The 27,919-nt window shown below is 36.3% G+C and overlaps 1 protein-coding gene across 1 annotated transcript; it reads left to right on the top strand.

The window, feature by feature from the left end:
- LOC123544977 (putative transferase CAF17 homolog, mitochondrial) lies at window positions 1-27,518 on the top strand. Its single transcript, XM_045331169.2, has 9 exons — window positions 1-43; window positions 5,348-5,414; window positions 8,858-8,936; window positions 9,782-9,973; window positions 12,627-12,761; window positions 14,574-14,721; window positions 17,851-17,985; window positions 24,268-24,367; window positions 27,114-27,518. Exons 2-9 carry the CDS (start codon window positions 5,398-5,400, stop codon window positions 27,316-27,318), a joined length of 1,011 nt encoding a protein of 336 aa, XP_045187104.2. The 5' UTR covers window positions 1-43; window positions 5,348-5,397; the 3' UTR covers window positions 27,319-27,518.
- Window positions 27,519-27,919: the final 401 nt, after the last annotated feature.

Here is a 27,919-nt window from a genome sequence, read left to right as displayed (position 1 = left end):
AAAATTGACATACAAAGAATCTTCCTTAAACTGTTGCGTGAAGGTAAGAATGGACCTAAACCATACACTTTATGAGTTATTCTGATAACGCTAATAGTTTCTCATGTGTTTTATCAACACTGATCTTTTTAATGTTTGTGGAAGTGAACTGTTTTCGGATACGTGAGCTTTTCGGAATGGAATATAAATATTTAATCTATCCTGATAAAGGTTATTTAAGTAAGTATCATTGAATTTTGCACGGGACACTAGTGAATAGTTTTTCTGATGTTATTATATTTTTAGGACCAGTGCTTGAGGTGTAGTGGTATGGTAGAAAAATTCATATAGATTTTAGTATTGCTTGCGATTAAGACACATTTTCTTGATCAGGCATAAAATTACATTACCCGATCAGACTTCATATAAATCTTCTGTGTACTGTCCAACAGTCAATTCTGATTATAACAGGGAGGTGCTTGTTTGGGAAGACTTAAAAGATGAGTGAGCTCACTAGTAGCTAGTCCAAAGAATAGAATCAGGACGTTTTGGGACTACGTGATCACTTTTGACTGTCACTGTCATGTCCAAACATATTCTGCATATTTCTGTTAGGAAATCCCCAATAAAATCCGTTTGGAACATTTTCTTGTACATGTACAATGTATTTGTAATGATGACATATATCTGATAATTTATGTTGACATTTAAGCAAAAAATTGCCTCGCTGACATTTTTTGAATGTATAAAACTCAAACTCAAACATTTTTTTTTACTGTATAAATTTGTGTTTTTTTTTCTGAAATTTATAATAAGTCATCCCAATAAGCCACATAAGTAAGGCTAGCTCATTAGGTGTGAAGTTTAAAAGAACTACAACTACTAAGATTAAAAATATAGATTAGAAGGTTACAGCTGCCAGCCTCTCAATGAATAAAATCAAACCGGGAATGGATTGTATGTGTAGGGGAAGACCATTCCAGGAACAAATTGTTCTTGGAAACTCTAAAGAATGGTGTTCCGTATGAGATTGTGTGATCAAGTAATTCAGGTTCCTTGTAGGTGTGAGGGGGTTATGGTCAACTGTAATAAGACTGCACTTTATTTTAAAAAATATAAGGCCATAATAAATTATCAAATTTTTGTTTGTTTTTTCCGACCGACCCATCAAAATGGTCCTGGCCCAAAAATGTTTTACGGCAATCCAGGGGGCAAAGATTTTTTTTATATATGTTTTTGTCCTTTCTGATACAAAATGCAGTTTCCGCAAATGTTTTTCTTTCCAATTCTTAATATAAAGGTGCTTGTCAAATTGTTCAGCATTTGATATACGTGACCGCGACTGCTGACTTCGTGACTGTTTCAAGTCACGATGCAAGTGAGACAGTCGCTCAGTCCTTCTTGACTTAGCTTTTCTCACATACACCAGGATCTTAACTGTGTCACCTGTACACCATCAAACAATTTTCAAATACTCTGTGACATCTGCCAGTACTCTGTGCAACTGAAAACTGCTAGACGTGACATTGCAGAATTGAACAATGAGTCAGTGGACTATGGTATAAAAGCTGTCATTTTTCAATTAAGGGTAGCGTGGTGTAATAGCCATATTTCATATCTTTTAACTGGATGGTAATATTTAAATGAAATTTGGTCACTTTTAAAGACATTCAAAATTAAAAACGTTTCACCGAGAGATTTTTCAATTTTTTTCATTTTTGGGGAGATAATTGGTATTGAAGTAAACATTGATGCCTATGGGAAATACATAATTTCTTTGATTATAAGAATCTGATGTTGAGTTTCGAGACAATTTTGCGGCAGAAAGCTGCATTATATGCTTCTGATATAAATATCAAAAAGAAATCTAAAATTCCCTGTAGGGAAAAGGAGAAAATTATATTTTTCTAGTTTCCAGGGGAGATAACTCATGAAAAAAAAAATATCAGGGGAGGTAATTTAAAGGAAATTTTTGAGAACTTCTGTCACTATATAACTTGTCAATATGCACCTTATTTCTATCGTTTGACATTTTCAGAGCTTACATTATCAAGTTGTATGTACGTTTTTGGTGAAATTGAGGCCTATTACAGGTAGTCATCCTTAAAGTTAAAAGGGTCTGTACTCTATATAGCTAAATACTATACTGTGCCTGAAAGGGCGGATGAACCCTAATTAAACTAAAGTTAAAAGTTTATAAAACACACTATCAACATTTTTGATCCTGCAATTGAATAATCTACAACTTCACATCATGAATTGATTGAGACAGTGTATAAAATACTTTGAATAGACACCCTTAACCCTTGCAAGGGAGAATGGCACACATTTTTCCGTACCTTCCCCTCTCCCCCACCAAAAGGTTGAACAGTATTGGGGTTTCAGCCAATCTGACTAAAGAACATCGCCAGTTAACGCTACATTTTGAATCTGAAGATGTGCTATTGATAGGCTTGTTCTGACGACCCTTCTGCTAGCTAATCAGAGCCTTGCTTTCAACATTTTGAACGTGAAAGTAGAATTTTAAAAAATCTATAGTTAGGCATACAGACACTAAATAGGAAAATGGCAGGGGAAAAAAAGTAGTCGCATAATGGCGGATACAAATAGCCCTCAGGTCTTTTGCTCTGTAGAGCTATTTTCCCTATTTTCTTTGCAATTTTTTTTTTTTTTTGCTAAAATCACATGACAGATCTATGCTAGACATGTAGGTAGCATTTTTATAATGAAATAACAACATGACAGAATTTTTCATGGAAACTTAGATCATACAGCACCACTACAATTTAGGGTCTCATTTTTTAGCTGATGTTGCAGTTTTGTGTTTGACTGAAAATATTTTTCTTGCATCAAACATGACCCCCACTTTTCTTTTGATTTTTATTCAGCATTGAAATTTTTTTCAAGAAAATGTAAGTTACAGACATTTAAAATGGGTTCTGATGTGTGCTGCGGCCATTGGAAATATGTCAATTTTATATAGAATAAAGAAGAACAGCTATTTAGTGTGTTGTAACCTTTAGCCTGGGATTTTCATGTTTACAATTCTTACGATGACTGTGCCCTTGTGTTTTTAGAGGTATCATATTTTACGGTACGGACTTGGTCACGTAAGGCGTCAGGCAGCCAGTTAGCTCAGTGGGTAGAGTAAATGCCCTGTAAGCGAGGGTTCCGAGTTTGAGCCCCAGACTGACTGCACATTTTCTCACCCTGTGACATGCGAATTTATTTCCTTTACCGAAATATTTTTAATTTAGTATACTCTTGTGTATTGCGATCTTTCTCAAACATGTCGCAGTTTATTGGCAGTTAATTAAATGTTTTCTTGATAGAAAAGTATTTTTTTACAAAAATTGAATATGTAAACTTATTAAATTAATTATATTAAGTGGTTATTCTTTGCTTTACATCTTTTCTTTACGAATGATTCAAATACTAACGCTAGGTAAAGTACCATTCATAACAATAAACTTTGACCACCAGTTTTATTTTAATTGACCTTTGAAATTGTGTCACACTTTACATAACTATAGTTACAATTAACAACAATTATCTGTTGGACTGCCATATTGTTTATCTATCAGAGTGATTATTATTATTATCATTATTATACCACATTTATAATTATAGCACTCTTTTCATGCACATGTACAAGTTGAAAAGTGCTTTACAAAATAAATTGAAAACAATACAAACAAATACACATACAAGATATAATGCATTCCACATTAACAAAAATCATGAAGGTAAAACTTATAGATAAAACAAGACAAGTGTACATACATTTTTAAAAGTATTTAAGTGACCCTAGGATAAAATACTGTTCTACGGTAATGCTGTTTTATGAAGAAGAAAAAAACAATGTATCGGTCAGTTAATGAAATAATTTACAAAGAAGTGGGTTTTTTAGCAGGCTTTTGAAAGCAGCTAGCGTGTGAGCTTCCCTGATCCTGACAGGGAGTTCCAGAGCTTTGGAGCAGTGAACGAAAAGGTGCAATTGCCATACATCATGGTTTTAGATTTTAGCATAACCAGTGACAGCATGTCTTGTGATCTTGGGTTTCTGACCGGTTTATACACTTCTATCATGTCCCTAGTACAGGCAAGGGACTGATTGTGTAAAGCCTAGAACCTTGTTCTGCACCCTGTATTTTACTGGCAACCAATGAAGCTTCTTCAAAACTGATGTTATATGATTGTGACGGGGCATCTTAGTAACGACGCGAGCTGCCGTGTTCTGGACATGTTGCAACTTGTTAAGTGTGCTGTTTGGAATACTACTTAACAAGGCATTATAGTAGGCTAATCATGAAGTAACCAGGCTGTTGATAAGGGTCTTTGTGGCATCACTGGTAAGATACCGTCTGATGTAACCTATTCTGCGTAGTTGAGCATATCCAGCCTGGCACACAGAGTTGTCTTGTTGTTCCATATCCATACTGTTGTCAAATACTGCACCGAGATTCCTAACATTGTGGATTTTATCACTGAGTCACCGACCTTCACAGAGACGTCATCAGTGTACCTGGAGTTACACTTTGATGTGAATAGCATTACCTCCGTTTTATCAGCATTGAGCTTCAGTGTGTTGCAATGCATCCACAAGACAATTTCAGCCAGACAGCTCTCAATGTGGCGCAAAGCCTCACTTCTAGTCACAGCCTCTATCTGCTTAAAGGATAGGTATAATTGAGAGTCATCGGTGTAGAAATGATGAAGAAGTCCATGACATCTGCATATGGCATCTACGGGTTAAGTGTACATGATATAGTTCTTTGGACCAAGCACTGATCCCTAGGGCACACTGTATTTCATCAGCATAGGCGTGGACAACTCCCCATCAACACACACAGTTTGATAGTGGTCACTAAGATATGATGACATCTTTGTAAGCATTGTATGTGACTCCAAAATGATGTTTGAGTCAGTGTAATGGTGTTTGGTGTTTGGTGGTCAGTCGTGAAAGCTGCAGACAGATTGAGTAGCACGAGGACTGTTACAAAATTTTGGTTGAGAGATGTGAGACTGCAGGCCCTCATGTAGCTTATTTTCACTAAAGTGCCGCTCAAGACGCGCATCTACTACCTTTTCTAAGACTTTTGAAATGAAAGGAAGGTTAGACACAGGCCTGTAGTTTTTGAGAATGTTTGGTTCAAGACCTGGTTTCTTAAACAGGTGTCTTAAATTACCCTAGCACTTTTAAACTCTTTTGGTACATAACCTTATTCCATTGATGTATTTATGATGTTTGTTATCAATGGCAAGAGCTCATCAAGACATTTCTTCAAAAGCCATGTAGGTAAAGGGTCAAGTTCACAGGAGTTTGGAGATTTTTGTATGATTTGTTTTACCTCTTCTATGGTTGCAGGAGCCAAATCAATAAGACAGTTTGCTACTTCCTGGTGTTCTGAACAATGCATGTCTACTGAATCACAGTAAGTTTGGCTATGCAAAATAAATTGTCATTCCTAATTTTTAGCTCGACTATTTGAAGAATAGGGGAGCTATCCTACTTGCCCCGGCGGCGGCATGAGCGTTAGCGTGTCACACAAATGTTAAAGTTTGCATCCCCAAATATTTTCAAAGTCCATTGAGATATTGCTTTTATATTTTGCATACTTGTTTACCATCATGACCCCAGTCTGTAAAAAGGAGGAGGCAACTCTATCAAGCATTTTGACTGAATTATGGCCCCTTTTCGACTTAGAATATGCTTATTGTAATGTTAAAGTTTGCGTACCACCCCTAATATTTTCAAAGTCCATTGAGATATTGCTTTCATATTTTGCATACTTGTTTACCATCATGACCCCAGTTTGTAAAAAGGAGGAGGCAACTCTATCAAGCATTTTGGCTGAATTATGGCCCCTTTTCGACTTAGAATATGCTTATTGTAATGTTAAAGCTTTACTCATAGCTTATATTATACTATCAAGCACTGAGAACAGTCAAGCGCACTGTCAAGTGACAGCTCTTGTTTCAATTTTCTCGATGAAAAAGTCACTAAACTTCTGCGCAAGTTCCTTTGATGATGAGTTAGAGGGACGGGAAGCATCATGGCTGTCTCCTAGTAGATATTTGGTTATCTTGGCCAGACTTTTGTGGTAAGTGCCACACGACTTCACCCTATCAGAGAAATTGTCAGTTCGGGCTTGAATTAGGAGTTTATTCATGGTAGTACCTGGTCCCTATAAAGTTGATGGTCGATTGTTAGTTTAGATTTACGCCATTTCCGCTCAAGCTTGCAATTTAAGTGTTTAGCCTCATGAAGTTTGTCTGTAAACCACTGACAGCTAGGTCGAAGAACGATAGTTTTTGTGTGTAAGGGAGCATGTTTATCTATGAGTAAGGATAATCCTTTTGAATATGCATTTACTAGCTGATCCACGTCTGCGCCTTCTGGAAACGTATTTAGTGCAAGGGACTCTAAGATGTCTTGTTTGAAAGAATTTAAGTCAATAGAGCGTAATTTCCAAAAAGAAACTGGCTTCTGTATCGGAGCTGGTTTTGTCGCACTGGCATTGAAGTGAATTGCATAGTGATCCTGTGGCATATTACCAGTGTTGTCACAAAGACCTGGATCAGTGACCTCGACACATGATATTATTTTGCTGTCGTTCCTAGTTATTACAACCTCTAATGTATGACTGAGGGCATGGGTTGGTCCGTTCACATGTTGATGCATATCACATGACTGAAGTACACTTTTAAATCTGACAGCATCTCGGTCTGATGGAATATCGAGATGGAAATTCATGTCTCCCACAATGATGATGTCTTTATCAACTGTAGCATACCTGCCCAGGAAAGTAGGCCATTCTTCCTCCAGAAACACACTAGTCATTAAACTGTTTTGTTTTGTTGGTTGTGGTCTATATATCACTGCCACTTGTGCAGAATTTCCATACATACTCAAATTACAATCCATGTATTCAAATTGTTTAAAATCTTTGTCACGACTAAATGCCACAACACGAAGAGTAAATGCAGATTTATTTAACAGTAAGAGAGCCATACCCCATCGGCGGCTGCCGCTGCGCCGTGCAACATTTTTAATTGAATATCCATTTGGTACAAGTTCGCCAATACACGTTTTATCCAGTGTTCTGAGCCAGGTCTCAGTGAGTGCTACCAAATCAAAATCATTTGAAACTATAATAATCACACAGAGAAATTGTCTTATTTTTGACAGATCTTGGGTTGAAACTGCATACACGAAATTTCTTCTCACTTCTTCCTGTTGTAATGGAGTCATATCTAATTTTGGTAACATTTTTGATATTTTGCTGCTGAATCTCAAGATTTTGGCTATCCATACAATTTGAAGTGTTTATACAAATTTCATTTCGTGTTCGAATTATAATTATGATTGCTTCAGGTTTAGCAGTATATCACAAAACAACAGATTTTTTTAACGAATGAACAGCATCTTGACACACAACTTATCTGTCCAATACATGTTTTACTGTTCTGTCCCACAGAGTTGGATACTTAAAATATTCTTAATGAGTTGTCCCCCTTTAAATAAGAATTCCATTTGTAAAGAAAAAATGTAAACAATTGTCAAAAACGATGTTTTACCTATTTATTTAAAGTTTAAACACTCGCACGATGTTGCAAATGCATCAAAATGAAGACGTGAAACAGCTTTTAAAAAATGGTGAGTTTTTAAAGGCGCTGAACTGTCCAGAAGTGTGGCCCCTTCATGCAGTCCCTTTCCGGAATTCAATATATATATCAGTAAATTGACAATGGTTTTGTAGAATAATATAAATGTTTTATACGCTGTTAAATTTTCAAGTAAAACAATGCTTTCTTTCTATGATTTGATGACGTTTGAACTTTTTTCTCTGAAACCTGGACCTATACCTTCAGGCAGTACTTGTAAATTATACAAATGGACCTCTACATTGACATCCCATATTGGCCTAACTTTATATTTACCCTGTCTTGTACCTCGGTATTTTAAAATACCTGTTTTCTTGTTGTTAGAAGAGTAACATCTGGCCAAGATTTCCTCCGGGCATACTTTCCAACATCAAGTAGTTCACGTCTATTGTATTGGTGTTTGACACGAAAAGCTACATTGATAATTGGTCAATCATTGTTTGTGAAGAGAAATCGTTTGAAAATTTCAACGTAATTCTGAAAAAAAGGCACAAATAAATTGAAAAAAAGTACAAACAAAATGCAAGTATTTCACAATATTTCACAAAACTATTTACGTCAGTCTCCTCACAGTCAACTAGAACACACTCAAGACAACTTCCACATGTACATGTGTAGTAATTCTCCAGAAATAATCAAATAAATGTTAGCAAAATGAAATGCAGCCTACACTTGGCACAATAACATAACAGTAATAAAATACAGTGATAAAATGGACTGCTCTAATTGACAGGTACATACTATTATTGTACATGATAATGACATGTGCAGTGCTGGCGAATTAAATTAGGTACGTACTATTATTGTACATGATAATGACATGTGCAGTGCTGGCGAATTAAATTTTTTTTCAAAAACTTTTTTTTTCTTCCTGCAAAATTAGGTCCACGCCAAACTGTCTTTTTTGCCGCTTGCGCGAAATTTCATGCCAGCTAATTCTTAAGATTTCACCATACTCTGAGCTAGGGGTTATCCCATTACCAAAACCTTTTACTGCATTTTATAGGATATTTCATGCTTGATAAAAGTTTGATACATTTTATGCCCTTATACAAATATTAAATGCAGGATGCAATCTTAGACTAAGACAGCTATGTCTGTTTCTTTAAATGATATTTGGCTTTTGTTACCTAGTGGGTGGTTCTCCTTTTAAGTCTACTTAAACATGATTAATGGATTTAAGAATAAATATAAAAATTCTTCCTTACAGAGGTGGTAAAATGCTGGTTCAAAAGTTACTTCAGCGTGTGTCAATGCTTGCATGTCCAAAATGTCACAGCAGAAATATGGTAAGTATACTGTTTCATTATGTGAAAATAGAAGTATTTTAATTGAAAAGTTTAGTATAATATTTATTAACAATTAATTTATGTCTTTAGGGTATATATTAGTTATGATTTTATCTCCCAAGTGTTTGTTGTGCCAATTTTCAATATATTGTATTGGTTTTCATTTTTGTGTACATTAAAGATTGTCTCAAGATTCAAGATTTAATTTCCAGTTCATAGAAAAAGAAAACAACTTTGTAGAGACATACTGGAGTTTCCCAAGAAAAATCAGTCTGTACTGGATTGAAAAACATTAAATTTGAGCCGCACCATGAGAAAACCAACATAGCACATTTGCGACCAGCATGGATCGAGACCATCCTGCACATTCCAGTCTGGTCAGGATCCATGCTGTTCGCTAACAGTTTTATTTTCAATAGGCTTTCAAAGCGTACAACATGGATCCTGACCAGACTGTGCAGATGTGCAGGCCGGTCTGGATCCATGCTGGTCGCAAATGCACTATATTTGTTTTCTCATGGTGCGGCTCAAATTTACCATTTCCCTTCTTTCTTCCTGTAATATTCTAACTATTAGTATTATATCAGACCAAATGTATTGACATTGTCTGGAATTTACTTTGTTGTTGTGTTGCTTTTTATATTGCATCTAACAGTGAATATGTTTGCTGTATATTAAGATTTATTTGTGAGAAATATGTGTTTGACCTTGCTAAATACTTCGGTGTCATCAGCATTAGAATGCAGCGATATGTATACATGTTATGACCAATCCGAATGCCACACTTATTATCAGGTGTTAACTGCAATTCAAGGACTGTATATTTTACTTTTTTTTTTTTGTAGACTATCAGGCAGGTATTAAGATACTGTACCTCATCACCAAGTAATGCTCCCATCTACAAGTTAAAGTCAAGGGGCATTGTGAGAGTGAAAGGTCCAGATACACTGTCGTTTCTACAAGGTCTGGTTACAAGTGATGTGGAGTCACTAGGTTCTGTGATGGGAGTTCAGTATTCTATGTTGTTAAATGTACAGGTAGAAAATTATAATAATTTATCCTTCTTTATGATTATTATTATCTTTACTTTTTATTATAATTATTTTGTAATTATTCCCATGTAAAAAAAAGTAGGCACAGGGTATATTATGTTACCATGGCATTGCTCTTGTTTCAGAAAAGCAATGATTGTTATCAAAAACTTTTAAATTAAATTTTCATGTGGTTACGATTTAGCATCTTGGCTTAAGATAAACTCAAAACCCTTTCAAAAGTTATAAACTCTGTTTGGGGCTCCATGAGTTTACTTATAACAAATATATTTCATAATATACATGTGTATGAATACAGGTAAAGTAGGAAAATAGTTGGAATATAGTAGAATTAATTGAAAAAGTTCATAACTTTTCAGATAAATTACATACAGTGATGGCAAACATTGGATATTTGATCATAAAGATAGTATATTGAAAAACTGGTTGTATATTAAATTATGAAATTAATGAAAATGGTGAACAAAACAGTTTTTGATATGTTGTGACAATGGTTACTATGTAACGATTAACTAGTAATAATCTGACTATACATGTACTTAGCCTGACTGCAAATATATTTGACTTTGATCAAGGTGACCTCCTTCCTAGCCAAATTTGTAATTCATAACCCATCTTTGTGTCTTTTTAACCCTTAGCCTGCTAAATTTCTAAAATGGACAGGTCCATCATTCAATTTGGGCAATACTAACTAGGGGTGTTCACTGAAAATTTACTGACTGAATAGCGAACAGTGCAGACCATGATCAGCCTGCATGGATGTGCAGGCTGATCTTGGTCTGCACTGGTTGCAAAGGCAGAATCACTTGCCGCCAGCAGGCTAAATGTTAATTCAATTTGGTAACATGTGATTTGCTTGATAAAAACAGTTTGTACTGATTAGTTATGTAATTAGTGTAAGATCTCATCATGGTTGATAAATTGCCTTTACATTATTAAGAAATTGTAACAAAATAAATTTGTCAAGTAGAATGAAACAAAAGCTGAATATTGTTTGTTTTTTCTTTGAAATCGACAATAAATGTGTGATGACGTGTAAAAAGTCTGTAAGCTTAAGCAAAACTTTACTTGAAGGCAGTTTCTTAGCATTTAGATGATGTTTGTTTCGTTGATCTGAGGCAGTTCTTAGCTTATCTGAGCCAAAGGCTCATAGTGAGCTTTTATGACTGCTTGATGTCCGTCGTGCACTGTCCGACCACCAACAATTTCTAAAAAAGATGTTCTTTAAAACCACTGGGTAGATTTACACCAAACTCAACAGGAATGATCCTTTAGTGGCCCTCTTTCAAAATTGTTCAAAGAATTGAATTCCATGCAGAACTCTAAGGAAAAACTTTAAAAAAAATTTTGTCAAAAACCCCAAGGTGTAGAGCCTAGATATTTAATAGCATGTGACACCATATATGAAGACTGTTCAAATTATGCCCTTGGGGTGCAAAGAGGCCATGCCCCAAGGTCCCAAGTTTTACATAGACTTGAATAGGAAAAAACTTTAAAAGTCTTCTTGTCTGAAACCACAAGACCTAGTCCTTTGATATTTGGTACATAGCATTGCCTTGTGGTCCTTTACCAAGTTTATGCAAATTATTACCCTGTGGTGAAAAGAGGCCCCGCCCAGGGGTCCCAAGTTTTACATAGACTTATATAGGAAAAAACTTTAAAAATCTTCTTGTCTGAAACTGCAAGGCCTAGGCTTTTGATATTTTGTGTGTTGCATTTTCTAGTGGTCTTCTACAAAGATTACTAAAATTATGCCCTTAGGATAAAAGAGGCCCAGCCTGGGGGTTGCGGGGTGGGGGTGGGGGGGTGGGGGGCAAGTTTTACATAAGACTTATATGGGGAAAAAAAATAAAAATCTTCTTGCCTGAAACTGCAAGGCCTAGACTTTTGATATTTGGTAATTTGCATTGCCTATTGGTTCTCTACCAGAATTGTTCAAATTATTCCCCAGGGGTGAAAAGAGGCACTGCCCAAGGGGTCCCAAGTTCTACATAGACTTGTATAGGAAAAAACTTTAAAAACCTTTTTGTCTAAAAATTAAAGGCCTAGGCCTTTGATATTTGGTATATAGCATTGCCTTGTGGTTCTGTAAGAAGATTTTTCAAATTATTCCCCAGGGTTGAAAAGAGGCCCCGCCCCGTGGGTCATTTTTCTGCATCAGTTATATAGGAAAAAATTATCTGTTTATATTTCCTAGACTGTTTAATTATAACTACATGATGACCCCAAGTAATTAGGGGTTCGCTTGACTGTGACCTTGACATACTGACCTACTTTCTTTTTTTTGTAAGATACAGCCTTGAAATTTGGATGACATACACAGTTTTGCACAACATTCATAAATTTGACTTTAGTTTCCATGAATGTGACCTACTGACCTACTTTTTCAATATTTTAGCATCAGTTTGATATTTGAATTAGTTCACAAAACTGAGAATGTTTACTTATATTTGACTTTCTTACCTGATTGCTTGCACTTGTCTATGTAGCTCATATTACTCAGGTGAGCAATCCAGGGTCATTATGACCCTCTTGTTAACATTTGGCTGATGTTTGTTTCATTGATCTGAGGCAATTTATTAGCATTTAGATGATGTTTGTTACATGGATGTTTGATATATCAGAATACTTTATACAGGGTCGAGTGCTGTATGACCTGTTGCTGTATGATGTAGCACAGATTTTCGGAGAGAAGGCGGTGTTTGTTGAATGTGATAGAAACATGGCTCAGCAGCTTATTACAGATATCAAAAAGTATAAGATCAGGAAAAAGGTAATTTTAAAAAAATATTCAAGTAAACAGGATTTCTAAAAGTATTTGATTATTTTTTATTGAGTGCATTTGTTTTGGAGCATGGTGCAGATTAATGTTCACAAATATTTAGAACTGGTAAGTGGTAGTATTTGTGATTATTAGCGAAAATGAAACCATTTTGAATCATTACCAGTCTGCAGTGTTCAGTATAAGTCAGCTGTATTCAGTACCAGTCTGTAGAATTCAGTGCCAGTCCGCAGTATTCAGTACCTACCGTCAGTATTCAGTACCTGCCTGCAATATCCATTACAAATCAGCAGTATTCAATATTTTATACTAGTTTGCAATGTTCAGTGACAGTCTGCAATATTCAGTACCTGCCTGCACTATTCAGCAACAACCTGCAGTATTCAGTACCTGCCTGCAGTATTCAGCAACAATCTGCAGTATTCACTACCTGCATGTTGTATTGAGTACCAGTCTGCAGTATGCAGTACATGCCTGCTGTATTCAGTTTCTGTTCCTGCCTGCAGTATTCAGTACCTGCCTGCAGTATTCAGCAACAACCTGCAGTATTCAGTACCTGTCTGGTCTGCAGTATTCAGTACCAGTCTGTAGTATTCAGTACCAGTCTGCAGTATTCAGCAACAACCTGCAATATTCAGTTCCTGTCTGGTCTGCAGTATTCAGTACTTGCATGTAGTATTCAGTTCCTGCCTGCAGTATTCAGTACCAGTCTGCAGTGTTCAGTACCAGTCTGCAGTGTTCAGTACCTGCCTGCAGTATTCAGTACCTGTCTGGTCTGCAGTATTCAGTACCAGCCTGTAGTAGTCAGTACCAGCCTGCAGTATTCAGTACCTGCCTGCAGTATTCAGTACCAGTCAGCTTTACTCAGTACCAGCCTGTAGTAGTCAGTACCAGCTTGCAGTGTTCAGTACCTGCCTGCAGTATTCAGTACCAGTCTGCATTTACCAGTCTGCAATGTTCAGTACCTGTCTGCAGTATGCAGTACCAGTCTACAGTGTTCGGTACCTGCCTGCAGTATTCAGTACCAGTCTGCAGTATTCAGTACCAGTCAGCTGTACTCAGTACCAGCCAGCAGTACTCAGTACCTGCCTGCAGTATATAGTACCTGCGTGCAGTATTCAGTACCATTCAGCTGTACTCAGTACCAGCCTGCAGTATTCAGTATCAGTCAGCTGTACTCAGTACCAGCCTGCAGTATTCAGTACCTGCCTGTAGTATACAGTTACAGTCTGTAGTATTCAGTACCTGTCTGCAGTATTCAGTACCAGTCTGCAGTATTCAGTACCTGCCTGCAGTATACAATAGCAGTCTGCAGTATTCAATACCAGTCTGCAATATTCAGTACCTGCCTGCAGTATTCATTACCAGTCTGCAGTATTCAGTACCAGTCAGCTGTACTCAGTATCAGCCAGCAGTATTCAGTACCAGTCTGCAGTATTCAGTACCAGTCAGCTGTACTCAGTACCAGCCTGCAGTATTCAGTACCAGTACTTTTTTCACATCAGTTATTATTTTCCTTCCTCATAAATATATATATGTATTATAAAGAAATATTACAAAATTTGGAATTTTATTGGCAATAAAAAAATGGGGAAAAATATATGAGAAACAACTCTAAAAATTATTTACTGCTGGATTAGTATGCAAATTTTAGTTCTTATTTAACGTAATTTTTAGAAATTTTAGAAAAAATGGAAAATGGCTTGGGATTAATTATATATTCAGTTGGCAAGAAATACTCTGTGTAATTGAATACTTGCATGGATTGATGATGAATACAGTGAAACATACTGTATTCTACAGGTCTCCCTGGAGGACGTTAGTGACAGTCACAGTGTATATGCTACTGTATCTGATAAAGGTGGACATCTTATTGAGCTGGCCTCTGCCACAGTAGAAACACAAGATCCCAGAGTGCCAGATTTCGGACTTAGAATAATAAGTGATAAAGGTTTGTAATAACGACATTTATCTATTTGAATGTTTCAACTGAGTTTCAGTTGTCTAGATTTTCTGTTCACCTGAGCTGAAAAAATGTTAAAGGTTTAAACTGTTGTAATCATCCTGTGTCTGTCATCCTTGTCCTTTTCAGCAGTGGGACTGTGAACACTAGAGGTTACATTTTGGCCCAGTCTAAATGGAACTTGGTCAAATGATTACCCTCATTTAAAATCTCGACAGACGAGTTCTTGACTGGGTCATCTTGGATCAAAAACTAGGTCATTAGGTCAAATGATAGAAATACCTTGTTAACACTGTAAGGGTCACAATTATGGCCCAATGGTAATGAAACGTAAGTCAGAATGTTACCCTCACTAAAACCTTGAGATTATTAACGGGTCATCTTAGACCAAAAACTAAGTCACCAGGTCAATTAATAGGAAAGCCTTGTTAACACTCTAGAGGTAACAATTTATATGAGATTTGGTCAGAAAGATGCCCTCAAAAAGTATCTGATAAGTTCCTTATTTATTCATCTAAGATCAAAAACTAGGTCACTAGGTCAAATAATAGGAAAACTGTGTTAACACACTAGAGGTCACATATTTGGCCCAGTTTTAATGGATCTTGGTCAGGATGTTACACTTGATAAAACCGTTACTTGGTCATCTTGAGTCAAAATTCTTTTTTTCGGACCTATAATCACTAGTCCAAGGAAAGTATCATATCATCATAAAGCATGAAACTAATTGTGCATTAAATACATCAGATATTAGGACTTAATGACTTAACACTTTAAAATACAGGGTTGCCACTTACCTTGAAAAGTCAGGGGAAAATGATTTTTATGCCCCCAGCATCTACTGATGCGGGAGGCATATAGTGATTGTCCTGTCCGTCCGTCCGTTCATTCGTCCGTCCGTACGAGGTTAACCAAATGGGACTGTTTCGTCTAGCATCAATACCCCTTACTAGAATGACTTGATACTTATGCAGATGTAACCTGTGACCATTCCTCATCTTCAGACATCACCTGACCTCAGTTTGACCTTGACCTCATTTTGGACTTAGATTGCTTTATATGGGCCATCTCTTGGTTAACCAAATGGGACCGTTTCGTCTAGCATCAATACCCCTTACAAGAATGAATTGATACTTAAACAAATGTAAACTGTGACCATTCTTCATCTTCAAACATCACCTGACCTCAGTTTGACCTTGACCTCGTTTTGGACTTAGGTGCAAAATCTATCGACAAGGATGCCACTGGGGGCATCAAGCGTTTATTGAATGCAGCTTCTTGTTTTTTTCAAAGTCAGTGAATTGTATCTTGATAATGGTCAGTGAAAAATGAAATTTTAGAAAGGTCAGGTAAAAGTCAGGGAAAAGTGAAATTCTGGGTCAAATTGTTTAAAATGTTCAATGGCTATGGCAATTTTCAAGCAGTTTATTAGCTCCACTATTCGGAGAATAGGGGGGCTATTCTACTCACCCCGGCATTGGCGTGACCTTTCTTGGTTAAAGTTTTTTGGCAACCTTTGGTTTTTCTGTCATATCTTTGTTACGATTGCTTATATCTTACTGTAACTTCACATAAACATTGTCCAGCATACAAACAAAGTATATGCAGGGGCTGGGCCCATTATACCCAAGGTCAAGGTCACAAAGTTGTTATACTTTGAATTATTTTCATGTTAATTTTTTTTTGAAAGCTTTGTTTATAGACATATCTTTGGTTCTTTAAAAGGTAATGACTTGAAATTAAACATATATTTCTTTATAATGTGTGTTACAATCCCCATAACTCTAATTATATTTTTGACAGAATTATGCCCCTTTCATACTTAAATGTTTTGGCAATCTTCGCTTTCTTGATGTTACTTAAGTACAATGTAAGATAAAGACTTGAAACTAACGTATCTTTATCATCATTATCATCTGCATAAGTGGTAACAATCACCATAACTCTGATTTGCTCTTGTAAGTATTTCCAAACACAGTTTGTTGTAATTGTGTATAAACATAATTTAAATGAATCAGTTTCGTTTTTGTGTTAACTTTGGAATTTTGAAGACTGAAAGGCTTTGCAACCCTTGCCTCCAGAGCAAAAGGTGGATTGGATGGCTGTAGGGGAGGAGGAGGCCGAAAAAATATGGTGGTATTGGTCAGTGAAAAGTATAGTTTAGTCAGGGAAAAGTCAGGGAATTATATTTTCTCAAGCCCGCCCGCTTAGCTCAGTAGGTAGAGCGTCGGTCTACGGATCGCGGGGTCGTGAGTTCGATCCTCGGGCGGAGCGCATGTTCTCCGAGACTATTTGATAAACGACATTGTGTCTGAAATCATTAGTCCTCCACCTCTGATTCATGTGGGGAAGTTGGCAGTTACTTGCGGAGAACAGGTTTGTACTGGTACAGAATCCAGGAACACTGGTTAGGTTAACTGCCCGCCGTTACATGACTGAAATACTGTTGAAAAACGGCGCTAAACCCAAAACAAACAAACAAAAATATATTTTCTCAACTATGTGGCAACCCTGAAAAATGAATAAAACCACTTAGAAACATGTAAAAACAGATTTACAGTCATTTGTATAAAATTTTAGTGCTTTCTGGTGTCTGTTGTTTATTTTTGATGCTCTTTGTCAACTCTGTACGCAGTTACTGCCTTTAGTAGTAGTTATTCAGGGTTATGTAATTGTTGTGTTTTTAAAGCCTATCAGTGCAAGTTTTCATATTTTTGTAGTATCCTTAAGTTGGAATAAATACCTAAAGTACTCATAACTAATGCATTTTAATGGCAATGAATGAGAAATGTTTTTTTTTTCAAGACATAGAAATAATTCTGAATGTTTGATCCAAAGTTTTACTTTGTAACCTCTTTGGCAAGTTGTTATTGTAGCTGACTTCAAATCACTTGCCTTTCACTACTGTGGGTTCGAAACCTAGCTTATTTATGTTAGAAAGTCATCCATCTGGCTTACAAGAGGTCAGTGAGTTACCCAGGTGTCTACCTGTACTTGAAATAATGCCAGAAGCGATACCTGAGAAACACTTCCAACTTTAAAAGCTGAAATGTTGCCTTTTAAATTATGACCTTTAATTGTGACAAGAAGTGACATTTTGAAATATCTGTATTTCAGAACTTGCTGGAGTTGTAGAAGATGAATCTGGGTACCATGAAAGTAGATTGCAGTGGGGAATTCCTGAGGGTCCACAAGATCTTCCACCAGGCAACTGTTTTCCATTGGAGAGTAATCTTGTCTTTATGAATGGAGGTAATATTTATGTCTCCCCCATAAAATGGGAGACATATTGGTTTTGCCTTTGCCGTCCTACTGTCCGTCCCCATTAAGCTTGTCCGGCTTTCACAGGTCAAACTGCTGGCTGGATTTCAACGAAACTTCACAGGAGTGATCAGTACCAACCTTAGTTGTGCATGTCGCTGGCATGTTCCGCTTCGCTGCACAAAATGGCCGCCAGAGCTAAAAATAGAAAAATCTTGTCAGTCTTTCATAGCTCAAACTGCTGGCTGGATTTCAACAAACTTCGTAGGAGTGATCTGTATCAACAGGGTTGCCTCTTGCCTTGAAAAGTCAGGGAAAAATGATTGTTTTTCAAGGTCAGTTAATTGTTAGGGAAATCTTGATAAGGGTCAGTGAAAAATGAAATTTTTAGAAAGGTCAGGGAAAAGTCAGGGAAAAATGAAATTCTCGGTTGACGTTTAAAATGATTAGTGGCTATGGCAGTCTTCAAGCAGTATTTATAAGTATTTCCAAACACATTTTGGTGTTATTGTGTTTGAATCAATTTCGTTTTTGTGTTAACTTTCATTATAATGTGTACACTCCTTTGCCCCTCACGGATGTGGGTTCAAACCTCATCCAGGGCATTGAATTCTTCATGTGAGGAAGCCATACTGAAGGCCGGTGGTTCTATCCAGATGCCCACTCATGAAAAAAAAACAAGGTGACAAGGTGAGCTTTTGTAATTGCCCTTCATTTGTTGTCTGTCTGCCATCCATCTGTTCGTCCACAATTTCCTGTGAACACAATAAAGACACTATTTTGCAATCAGTTTTAATCAAACTTGCACACAACTTGTATTTGCATAATATCTCGGTTTCTTTCGCAAACTGGCTAGATCCCATCATGGCTGCCAGAGTTATGGCCCCTTAAAAGGCCAAAATTAGCTATTTTGGCTTTTGCAGCATTATAGAGACTTCATTTATGGTTTGATTTTTTTTCATGTCCCAGTTTGGGTAAACGCATTTATTTCAAATTGTATACATACATAGATACATACAAACACATGATGGATACATGCAATCACATGAATCACATGAATAAATAATGTAAATATCAAAACGTATTATTTAACATGTAATCTTAATGACCTGTTTTGCACTTACTTGCACACAGATTGTATTTGCAAAATATCTCTGTTACTTTGGAAAACCGCCCAGATCCCATCATGGGTTCTAGAGTTATGGCTACTTAAAGGGCCAAATTTGCTATTTTGGCTTTTGCAGCCATATAGAGACTTCATTTATGGTTTGATTTGAGACAAACTTGCAAATTATCTTTAACAGCAATAGATCCTGGATTCCATGATGAATCTGTCAGATCCAATCATAGATTGCAGAGTTATGGCCCCTGATTGACCACTGAAAGAGCCAACATATGTTAAGTTTTACCTTGTGAACATGATAGAAGTTACAGTTTACATTTGATTTTTACCACACTTACACACAACTTAAGTCACAGTAAGATCTCTTTTCCTTTCAAAAACATGGGTTCCAGAGTTACTGCACCTGAAAGGAGAAAAATTTTATATAGAGGTTTCATTTATGCTTTGATTTTGATACAAACTTGCACAGAATGTTTTATCTTGATGATCTCTAGGCCAAGTTAGAAACTGGGTCATGTGGGGTCCAAAACTAGGTCACCAGGTCAAATCAAAGGAAAAGCTTTTTAACACCTTGGAAGCCACATTTATGACCCTATCTTCATGAAACTTGGTAAGAATGTTTATTGTGATGATTCCTAGGCCAAGCTTGAAACTGGGTCATATGTGGTCAAAAACTAGGTTACCAGCTCAAATCAAAGGAAAAGCTTGTTAACACTCTAGAGCCCCTATTTATGACCATATATTCATGAAACTAATGGTCAGAATGTTTATCTTGATGATTCCAAGGCCAAGTTCAACAGGTGAGCTATGTAGGGTTATGATGACCCTCTTGTTTATTTTATTTTTTAAATTCCTACTGTCACCCCAGGTGACCATTAGAATGATGTATTCCATTTACTGTGAAATCATTAATATTCGTGGGGGACTAATTTTCATGGATTTCGTGGTTGAGTTAATCCACGAAATTTAATCCCAACGAACAAGTAAAATTCCCATTCATTTTATGTTCAAATGTTGATATCCACGAATTCATATCCCCTTGAAATTGCCATTTTGACCAAAACCACGAAATTTCATGCCCACGAAATTTAATGATTTTACAGTATCTGGAAATTGCAAAATACAGCTGAATTCATCAAAGACCTTGTTCTTCGATTTGGTCTATCAAAGGTGTAATTAAAGTGACATTATTTTACTGAGAGCTGGTGCTTTACTTAATTTTACATATTAGTCATATTACTATATAGTCCAAGAAATCCGTGCATAAAAAGGGGCGAATTGTGCACCTTCTGTGAAAAGCATGAAGCTTGGCATAGTAGTAGATAAAGATTATACGCTTCGTTTAAGAGTGGGAAGCGGCTTGTGGAAATCCAAGATGGCTGCCAAAATTCAAGATGGCCGCCATAATTCAGTATACTAAGAAAATGACAAGACAAGTGTTTGTATCTTGTAAAAATGCTTTGGCATAATAGTGAAATATAAACTGCTTTAAATAAATTTGCAATTTATATTGAAAAGTCAGTATGGCCCCCAAAATCTAAGATGGCCGCCAAAACTCATCTTTGATTTGAAAATGGCGAAATAATTGATTACATGGATGTTACCTGGAACAAACATATAAGATAAATACCCTTAGATAATCAAGATAAATCCTATTAAGACCAATATATTCCAAGATAGCCGGCACTATTAATCTATTTATAGATTCACTACTGACACTTGATTGTTTTTTTTTTTTCTAAAGTATGCCAGCCATGTTATATATATTGTCTGGACTGAAAATACATATTGTCTTGTCCTATGTTACTTGTTTTCTTTGATACTAAACAGTTATGTATACAAGTTGCTTTCTTTTGTTTACATGCAAAATTATATATGAAATTTGCCCCCGCCCACCCCTTTGTTTAAATGCAGCCTTAAGTTAAAACAGTACATTAGATATCAAAGGACAAAGCTCAGAAATTGATTTCAAAACCATTCAAATTAGCAAAATATTATTTTATCAAATTATTTTATTAAAAAATTTGTTCATATTAATAAATGTTTAAATGTTTCTGATTACAAAGAATTGAGCAATCGGCTCAGATATTTATATAACAGGTACTTGTAAGGACAACAATGCATATGTAAGTGTACAGTACATAAAGTAAAAGGGAAAACTATTTTCATATTGATATAAGTTTGTTTTCAAAGCTGAGACAAAAAGTAAAAAAGGAACTTTGCAGCACAGACACAAATGTAAAGTTGAGATAATTTACTAACAACGAAAGTACACAAATACAATTTCAGTCCAGATGTGTATGAAACGTATATAAAAATTGTTAACTACATATTTTAATATCAAAATCAGTTATTTTGCGCAATAAAATACAGTTTGTAAATGTATGACCTATCAAGTACTGAATTTGTGCTATTGTCAATTTATTGTTCTGTGTATAAGCACTCTTTATTTTTTTCTACTTACATACCCATTAATTTGTAAACAACATACCCACCTGCTGCTATGTATTGTTATATTATCATAGTCTAGACCTGCTAACATTTCCTTTCAGCATAAAACAATAGTAATAAAATGGCTAGTTTTTGATATGCAATTGCATTCAGTGTTGTTATATCCTATGTTTCTTTAGGATCACGGAATCCATTCAATATATATAGCTAAAGCGAAATGCTAGGTGGCGTGGGGGAGTTGCACTATCCATTACCTCTCATGAACAGACTCGGTCAAACTGAGGAACAATTATTGTATAATGCTTTGCTTCTACTAATGAATAACCATGTAAGATGCAGGATCAACAGATAAGTAGGGTAATAAAATAAGGCCTTGTCTTATTTGCCCACAAACTGCCAAACATCCACTGCAATGTCCTGCAAACTGAGGAGTTGTACCAATCAATGTACATTATCAAGACTACTACCCACCGCCAATGTCTCCACAAGACTCCAGTTACGGCATACGCAGCCTCCGTATGCTATCGCGAAACAAATAAAGCGGAATAGGCCAATGACATATGGTGCAAATAAGGTTTTGATCACCAAGTGGATTATACATAAAATAGTAGCACGGAAGCCTATTTGTGACCGGCTAGACAATAGAAGATGGACTGCACAATACACGTTCAGACTCTGAATCAGTAGACACCATGTGTTTTTCTACTCTTGATCTCACTCAACCGTTCAAGAAAATTACCCGCGGCATCTGAGACGTTGTCATCCTTTCAGAAAAGAATCATGACACGTTTCGTAAAGTTTCTACGTTCTGCCCAGTTAACCGAAAAATTAAAATTCATTTTTGATTTTCTCCACGTTGGGTAATTTGCGATCAGAAACAATTCTAGAACTACAGTACAACCTCTCCAAAGTGGCCCTCTCTTCAGCAAAAACCTCTCTGTAACAGCATCATCAAATTTTCCCTAAGCTTAAAATCACTATCAAATTTACCTCTCCAAAACAACAACCTCTGAATAACAATCAATATTTGTATCTCCCAAAGGATGTTGCTCTACGGAGGTTGCACTATACTGCCAACACTTGAAAATCAAATCTGTCTACGAGTGTCGCATCAACTGAAGCATCCATAACTAATGCAGTGTTATTGGATAGGGCTGCAATTTTGAACAGCCTGAAAACGGGCCCCAGGATTCAACATACCAGGTACTTCAACCATACATGCAGATTCTCAACTGGTGTGACATCGTATTTGAAATCTAGTTTAGGGTATTCTGAAAGCTCATTGTGATCAGACCCCATTTTTCTACTGTGAAAAACTGTAAGAAACCAGCACTTTCCTTGAAAGCAACATTGGGGCTTACAGTTCTACATCTGTGACTTCCCAGGGTAATGTTTTATTGTCACTTCCCAGGGTAATGTTTTATTATCATTATATGCAGTAGTTTAATGGTAAGTTGTCCTTTCATATGTGCAACAGAATTATTGTGTTATTACTGCCAATATGGAGCTGTTAGCACATAAGGGATAGTAGATTTGTCTACATTGGCAGCCTCAATGCGACAGGCCAAGAGATGGGTACTAAGCATTGTTATTTCTCTGTCTCCTCAATTATTCTTTTGTAAATGTTTCATTAATTGATGGAATGAAACATGTTTGAATTAAAAGGGCAGGTTAAATCTAGGATCAGTCAATGGCAGAATAATAACATATACCAGTATAAGCAGTCGGAGCTGTATATGGATAATTAATCCAGTGTCAATTACTGTGACCTGTTGCAGATATACGAGGTCATGTGTGCATTTCTGAGGTAAATCCATTCTTTCTAAGTTTTTTTGCGGTCATCTTGGGTTTCTTTGGCCATATTTATGGACTTATTTACCTAATGTAAGTGTTAAATTTTTCTTGAGCGTATTTTACAAATCTGTATATTATTATGCAACGTTCACACAATATGCCCAACTGAAGATTTCTTGGAAATTTTTTTATGGCGGCCATCTTGAATTTTATTGGCCATAGTAAATTTTGTTTTCAATGTCAGTTCTACGATTGTTTGAATAACGTATTATTCAAGTATATATATTACCATGCAAAATTTCAAAATTTTCACACAATATGACAAAATGATGCACAATTATCATGAAAAAAAAATTGGGGAGGCCATTTTGAATTTTATAGGCCATATTGAATTCGTTTATTCTCTGTTAGTGTATAATTGTTTGAGGAGTTTACTTTGCAAATATGTACCGCATGTACCATGCAACATTTCATCCTTTCCGCACATTTTCGTCCATTTGAAGAACGATTTTCATGGAGAAAAAAATGATTTTATGGCGGCCATCTTGGATTAAGCCGCCATATTGTACTTTTTTTCTGTAAGCATATAGAGCTAAAACTTTAGCTAAAAATTACTTTCTGCTACATGTTTTAAACATTTTTGTCATGTATACAAGGCTAGAGCATTTTTTTACAAAAATGTGTATTTTGGCGGCCATTTTGAATTTTGGCGGCCATTTTGAATATCTACAATCTGCTTCCCAGTCAAAAATGAAATACAATACATCCATCTACAATCATGCCAAGTTTCATACTTTTCACGGGAAGTGCGCAATTATTTCACGAATTTCCTGGACTAATATGACTATTATTCTTCTGCTTGGCTGAAACTGCTGTTGTGAAAAAATATTTGTACATCTTTTCAGTGAGTTTTAGTAAAGGGTGTTATCTTGGTCAGGAGCTAACTGCAAGAACACACCATACAGGGGTTACCAGGAAACACGTGATGCCACTGATATTTGAAAAGTAAGTGATTAAAATGGTCAGAGATATTACAAAAAATAAAAACATCAAGAATTCAACTGAATTTTTAGCTTACCTAAACCAAAGTTATAAGTGGATGGCCTGGCGTCCATAGTTAAAATGTTTATGTAAACATCTCACCAGAAACTTCTGTCAGAATTATACCAAATTTTGTCTGTATCATCCTGTATCGTCCTCCCTCAAATTTGTTCCGATGGGAGCACTTGGCCATTTTTAAGAGCTGCTGGAGCTGAAAATAGAAAAACCTTCAAATGACTTCACATGAATCATGTGATAGATCTTTGTCAAACTTTGTTAGTAGTAATGTTTATAAGGCCATCTCCCAAGTTAGTTCAAATGAAGGCATTTGGCCCTTGTCAAATTTCTTCAAATGGGGGTACTGTGACCCTTGAAGAGGTTACTAGAGCTGAAAATAAAAATATCTTTACATGACACTTGGCGGATCTTCATTAAACTTGGTCATTACCATCCTTGTAAGGTCTTAGCTCAAATTTGTTTAAATGGAGGTACTTGATCTGTTTTATATTTTTATACTAAATACAGATGTTGCATTTCATGATTCAGTGTATCATACATATATTGAAAGTCAGATAGTCCTAGTCAGGTGAGCAACTTGTGGCCACTTCTTTGCTAAAGTGATTGAGGTTAAAGGTCAATAGCTGAAATCCTGTTTTAATCCCCCACCACAAGTGGTGGGGGGTTATAGGAATGGTCTCCGTCCGTCTGTCCGTAACACTTTCGTGTCCGCTCCATATCTCCTAAACCGCTTGAAGGATTTTCATGAAACTTGGGTCAAATGATCACCTCATCAAGACGATGTGCAGAACCCATGAGTCAGCCTTGTCGGCTCAAGGTCAAGGTCACAACTCGAGGTCAAAGGTTTGAGCCTTCCATTTATGTCCGCTCTATATCTCCTAAACCCCTTGAAGGAATTTTATAAAACTTGGGTCAAATGATCACCTCATCAAGATGATGTTCAGAACCTTTAAGTCAGCCATGCCGGCTCAAGGTCAAGGTCACAACTTAGGGTGAAAGGTTTGAGCCTTCCATTTTGTATCCGCTCTTTATCTCCTAAACCCCTTGAAGGATTTTCATCAAACTTTGGTCAAATGATCACCTCATCAAGGTGATGTGCAGAACCAATGAGTCAGCCATGCCGACTGAAGGTCAAGGTCACAACTCGAGGTCAAAGGTTTTAGCCTTCCATTTCATGTCTGCTCTATATCTCCTAAACCCCTTGAAGGAGTTTTATAAAACTTGGGTCAAATGATCACCTCATCAAAATGATGTGCAGAACTTATGAGTTAGCCATGCCGGCTCAAGGTCAAGGTCACAACTTAGGGTGAAAGGTTTGAGCCTTCCATTTTGTGTCCACTCTGTATCTCCTAAACCCCTTGAAGGATTTTCATCAAACTTGGGTCAAATGATCACCTCATCAAGAACTCATTAGTCAGCCATGTCAACTCAAGGTCAAGGTCACAACTCAAGGTCAAAGGTTTGAGCTCTGTATGATATCTCCTAAACCCCTTGAAGGATTTTCATGAAACTTGGGTCAAATGATCACCTCATCAAGACGTTGAGCAGAATTCAAGAGTCAGCCATGTCAGTTCAAGGTCAAGGTCACAGCTAAAGGTCAAAGGTTTACCTTTTCACTATCCATAGCAGTGGCAGGGGATTTAGCTGTCTTTCAGACTGCCTTGTTTTGTTAGATATAAACTTAAACAATTTCAGATCTGATTTACATACTTTCATAGAGTATAGATCTGTTCTACTTTTCATGAATTTTTTTTCTACCATATAAATGACACATATGGACTTTTGTCCACACATTTAACCCCTGCTTTAGGTTTTAATTTACAAAACATGCCATAGTTCAAGTACATGTATATACATGAAAAACATCTCATTGAGATTCTAGCAGTGAAAAACTTTTGTTTAAGCTTCCTTCCATTTTCAGGAAAATGTTCAGAAATGTACTTGGTCTGAATTTTATTTAGAATAGCGAGATTTAAGTGTATAAGTTTGACTTGTACATAGAATAGGAACTATAATGAGAGTTTGAAGAAAACCATTAGGTTTCATAGTGACTGCAGCTCTTATAGGAAAATGAAGAAGTTTTTTTAATTGAAACTACAGCTGTGTTAAGGAGTGTGTGGATGGTATGTTTGATGCGTGGAAATGAGCCTGCACCATAGCCTGTATGAAGGCCTCTGTGGCTGAATGGTTTTAGGTCACTGTCTGATGCAATTGCCCCTCACCAGCTGGCAAGCAGAAGATTGTTGGTTTTACCCAGGCTCCTGTCTATTCATTCAGTAATGTCAGGTAGGGCAGTAGTATTGGGGAAACAGTCAAAATTTCCACTTTGATTTATAAATACAAAAAAATGACTATCATTAATTAATCATGGAGAAAGACAGATGCATGAATTCTGGCCAAAATGTATGAAAAAGATTAACTTTTCTATTTAGGGAATTAACATAATTCCTGTGATATTTGGCAGTTTTGAACACAATGACTCATTGCTGTTTTTAATTAGTGCATCAATATGAGTCACCTCTACTCTTTTCCCACCATGAAAAGCTGGAAAGTGGCCATATAACAGTAAATTGTTTTGATGTAACCTGAATCTCAACAGAATGCAGAGAAATTTATTTATGCAGAAAGATAGCTGAAAAAAAGATTTCTTACAACTATTCAGTATTTGATAAAAATGATTTGTGTTTTTCAGGCCACCAGGTGATATTGAATCAGGAGAAAGTATAAGAAACGAAAAAAATAAAAATGTTGGAAAGTTTCGAAGCAGCTGCAGAGCATTTGGTCTTGGCCTTATGAGAACTAATGAGGTTGCAGGTGAACTTTATGTCACTAGTAAGACAGGAGATACTGTGAAATTGAAAACTGTGATACCTAACTGGTGGCCTGAATCATCTTGACAGGTTGTTCTTCACAGATGTGTGAATTTGAGCTGTAGTTAAAAACACTAACATGCTTTAAAGTGTTTTCACACAAGTGTGTAAAATGTATGCTGTTTGGATATTCAGAAAAGTGCATATCCACTAATGGAGTGAAAATATTCAGTACATCTTGTACTTACAGTTAATGTAGAGGAACAATAAAAGAAGTGAATACTGCCGTTAAATAACTTTAAACCTATGCAAAGTGTTACATAAAAGCATACCAGTGCTTTCTACCCTTTCACGTTATGATTTCCAGCTTGACTATTCAAAGAAAAGGTAGAGCTGTTGGACTCACTCGTGCGTCGGCGTCTGCATCTGCTTTGGCTATTTGGTTAAGTATTTGTATGTAAGCTGGTATCTCAGTAACCACTTATGAGAATGGATTAAAACATCACACACTTGTTCACATAAGTGAAGGTCATAATCTGACATGCACTGCACAGGTTTCATAACTCTACTTTGCATTTTTACAAAATTATGCTGCTTTTTCGACCTAGCAGTTTTTGGTTAAGTTTTCATATGTAAGCTAGTATCCAGTACCCACTAATGGGAATGGATTTAAACTTCACAACCTTGT

The sequence above is a fragment of the Mercenaria mercenaria genome, chromosome 1, assembly GCF_021730395.1.
Source record: "Mercenaria mercenaria strain notata chromosome 1, MADL_Memer_1, whole genome shotgun sequence".
Lineage (NCBI taxonomy): Eukaryota > Metazoa > Mollusca > Bivalvia > Venerida > Veneridae > Mercenaria > Mercenaria mercenaria.
The sequence above is the reverse complement of the archived record's forward strand: the minus strand, read 5'-3'. Positions and strand labels throughout refer to the sequence as shown.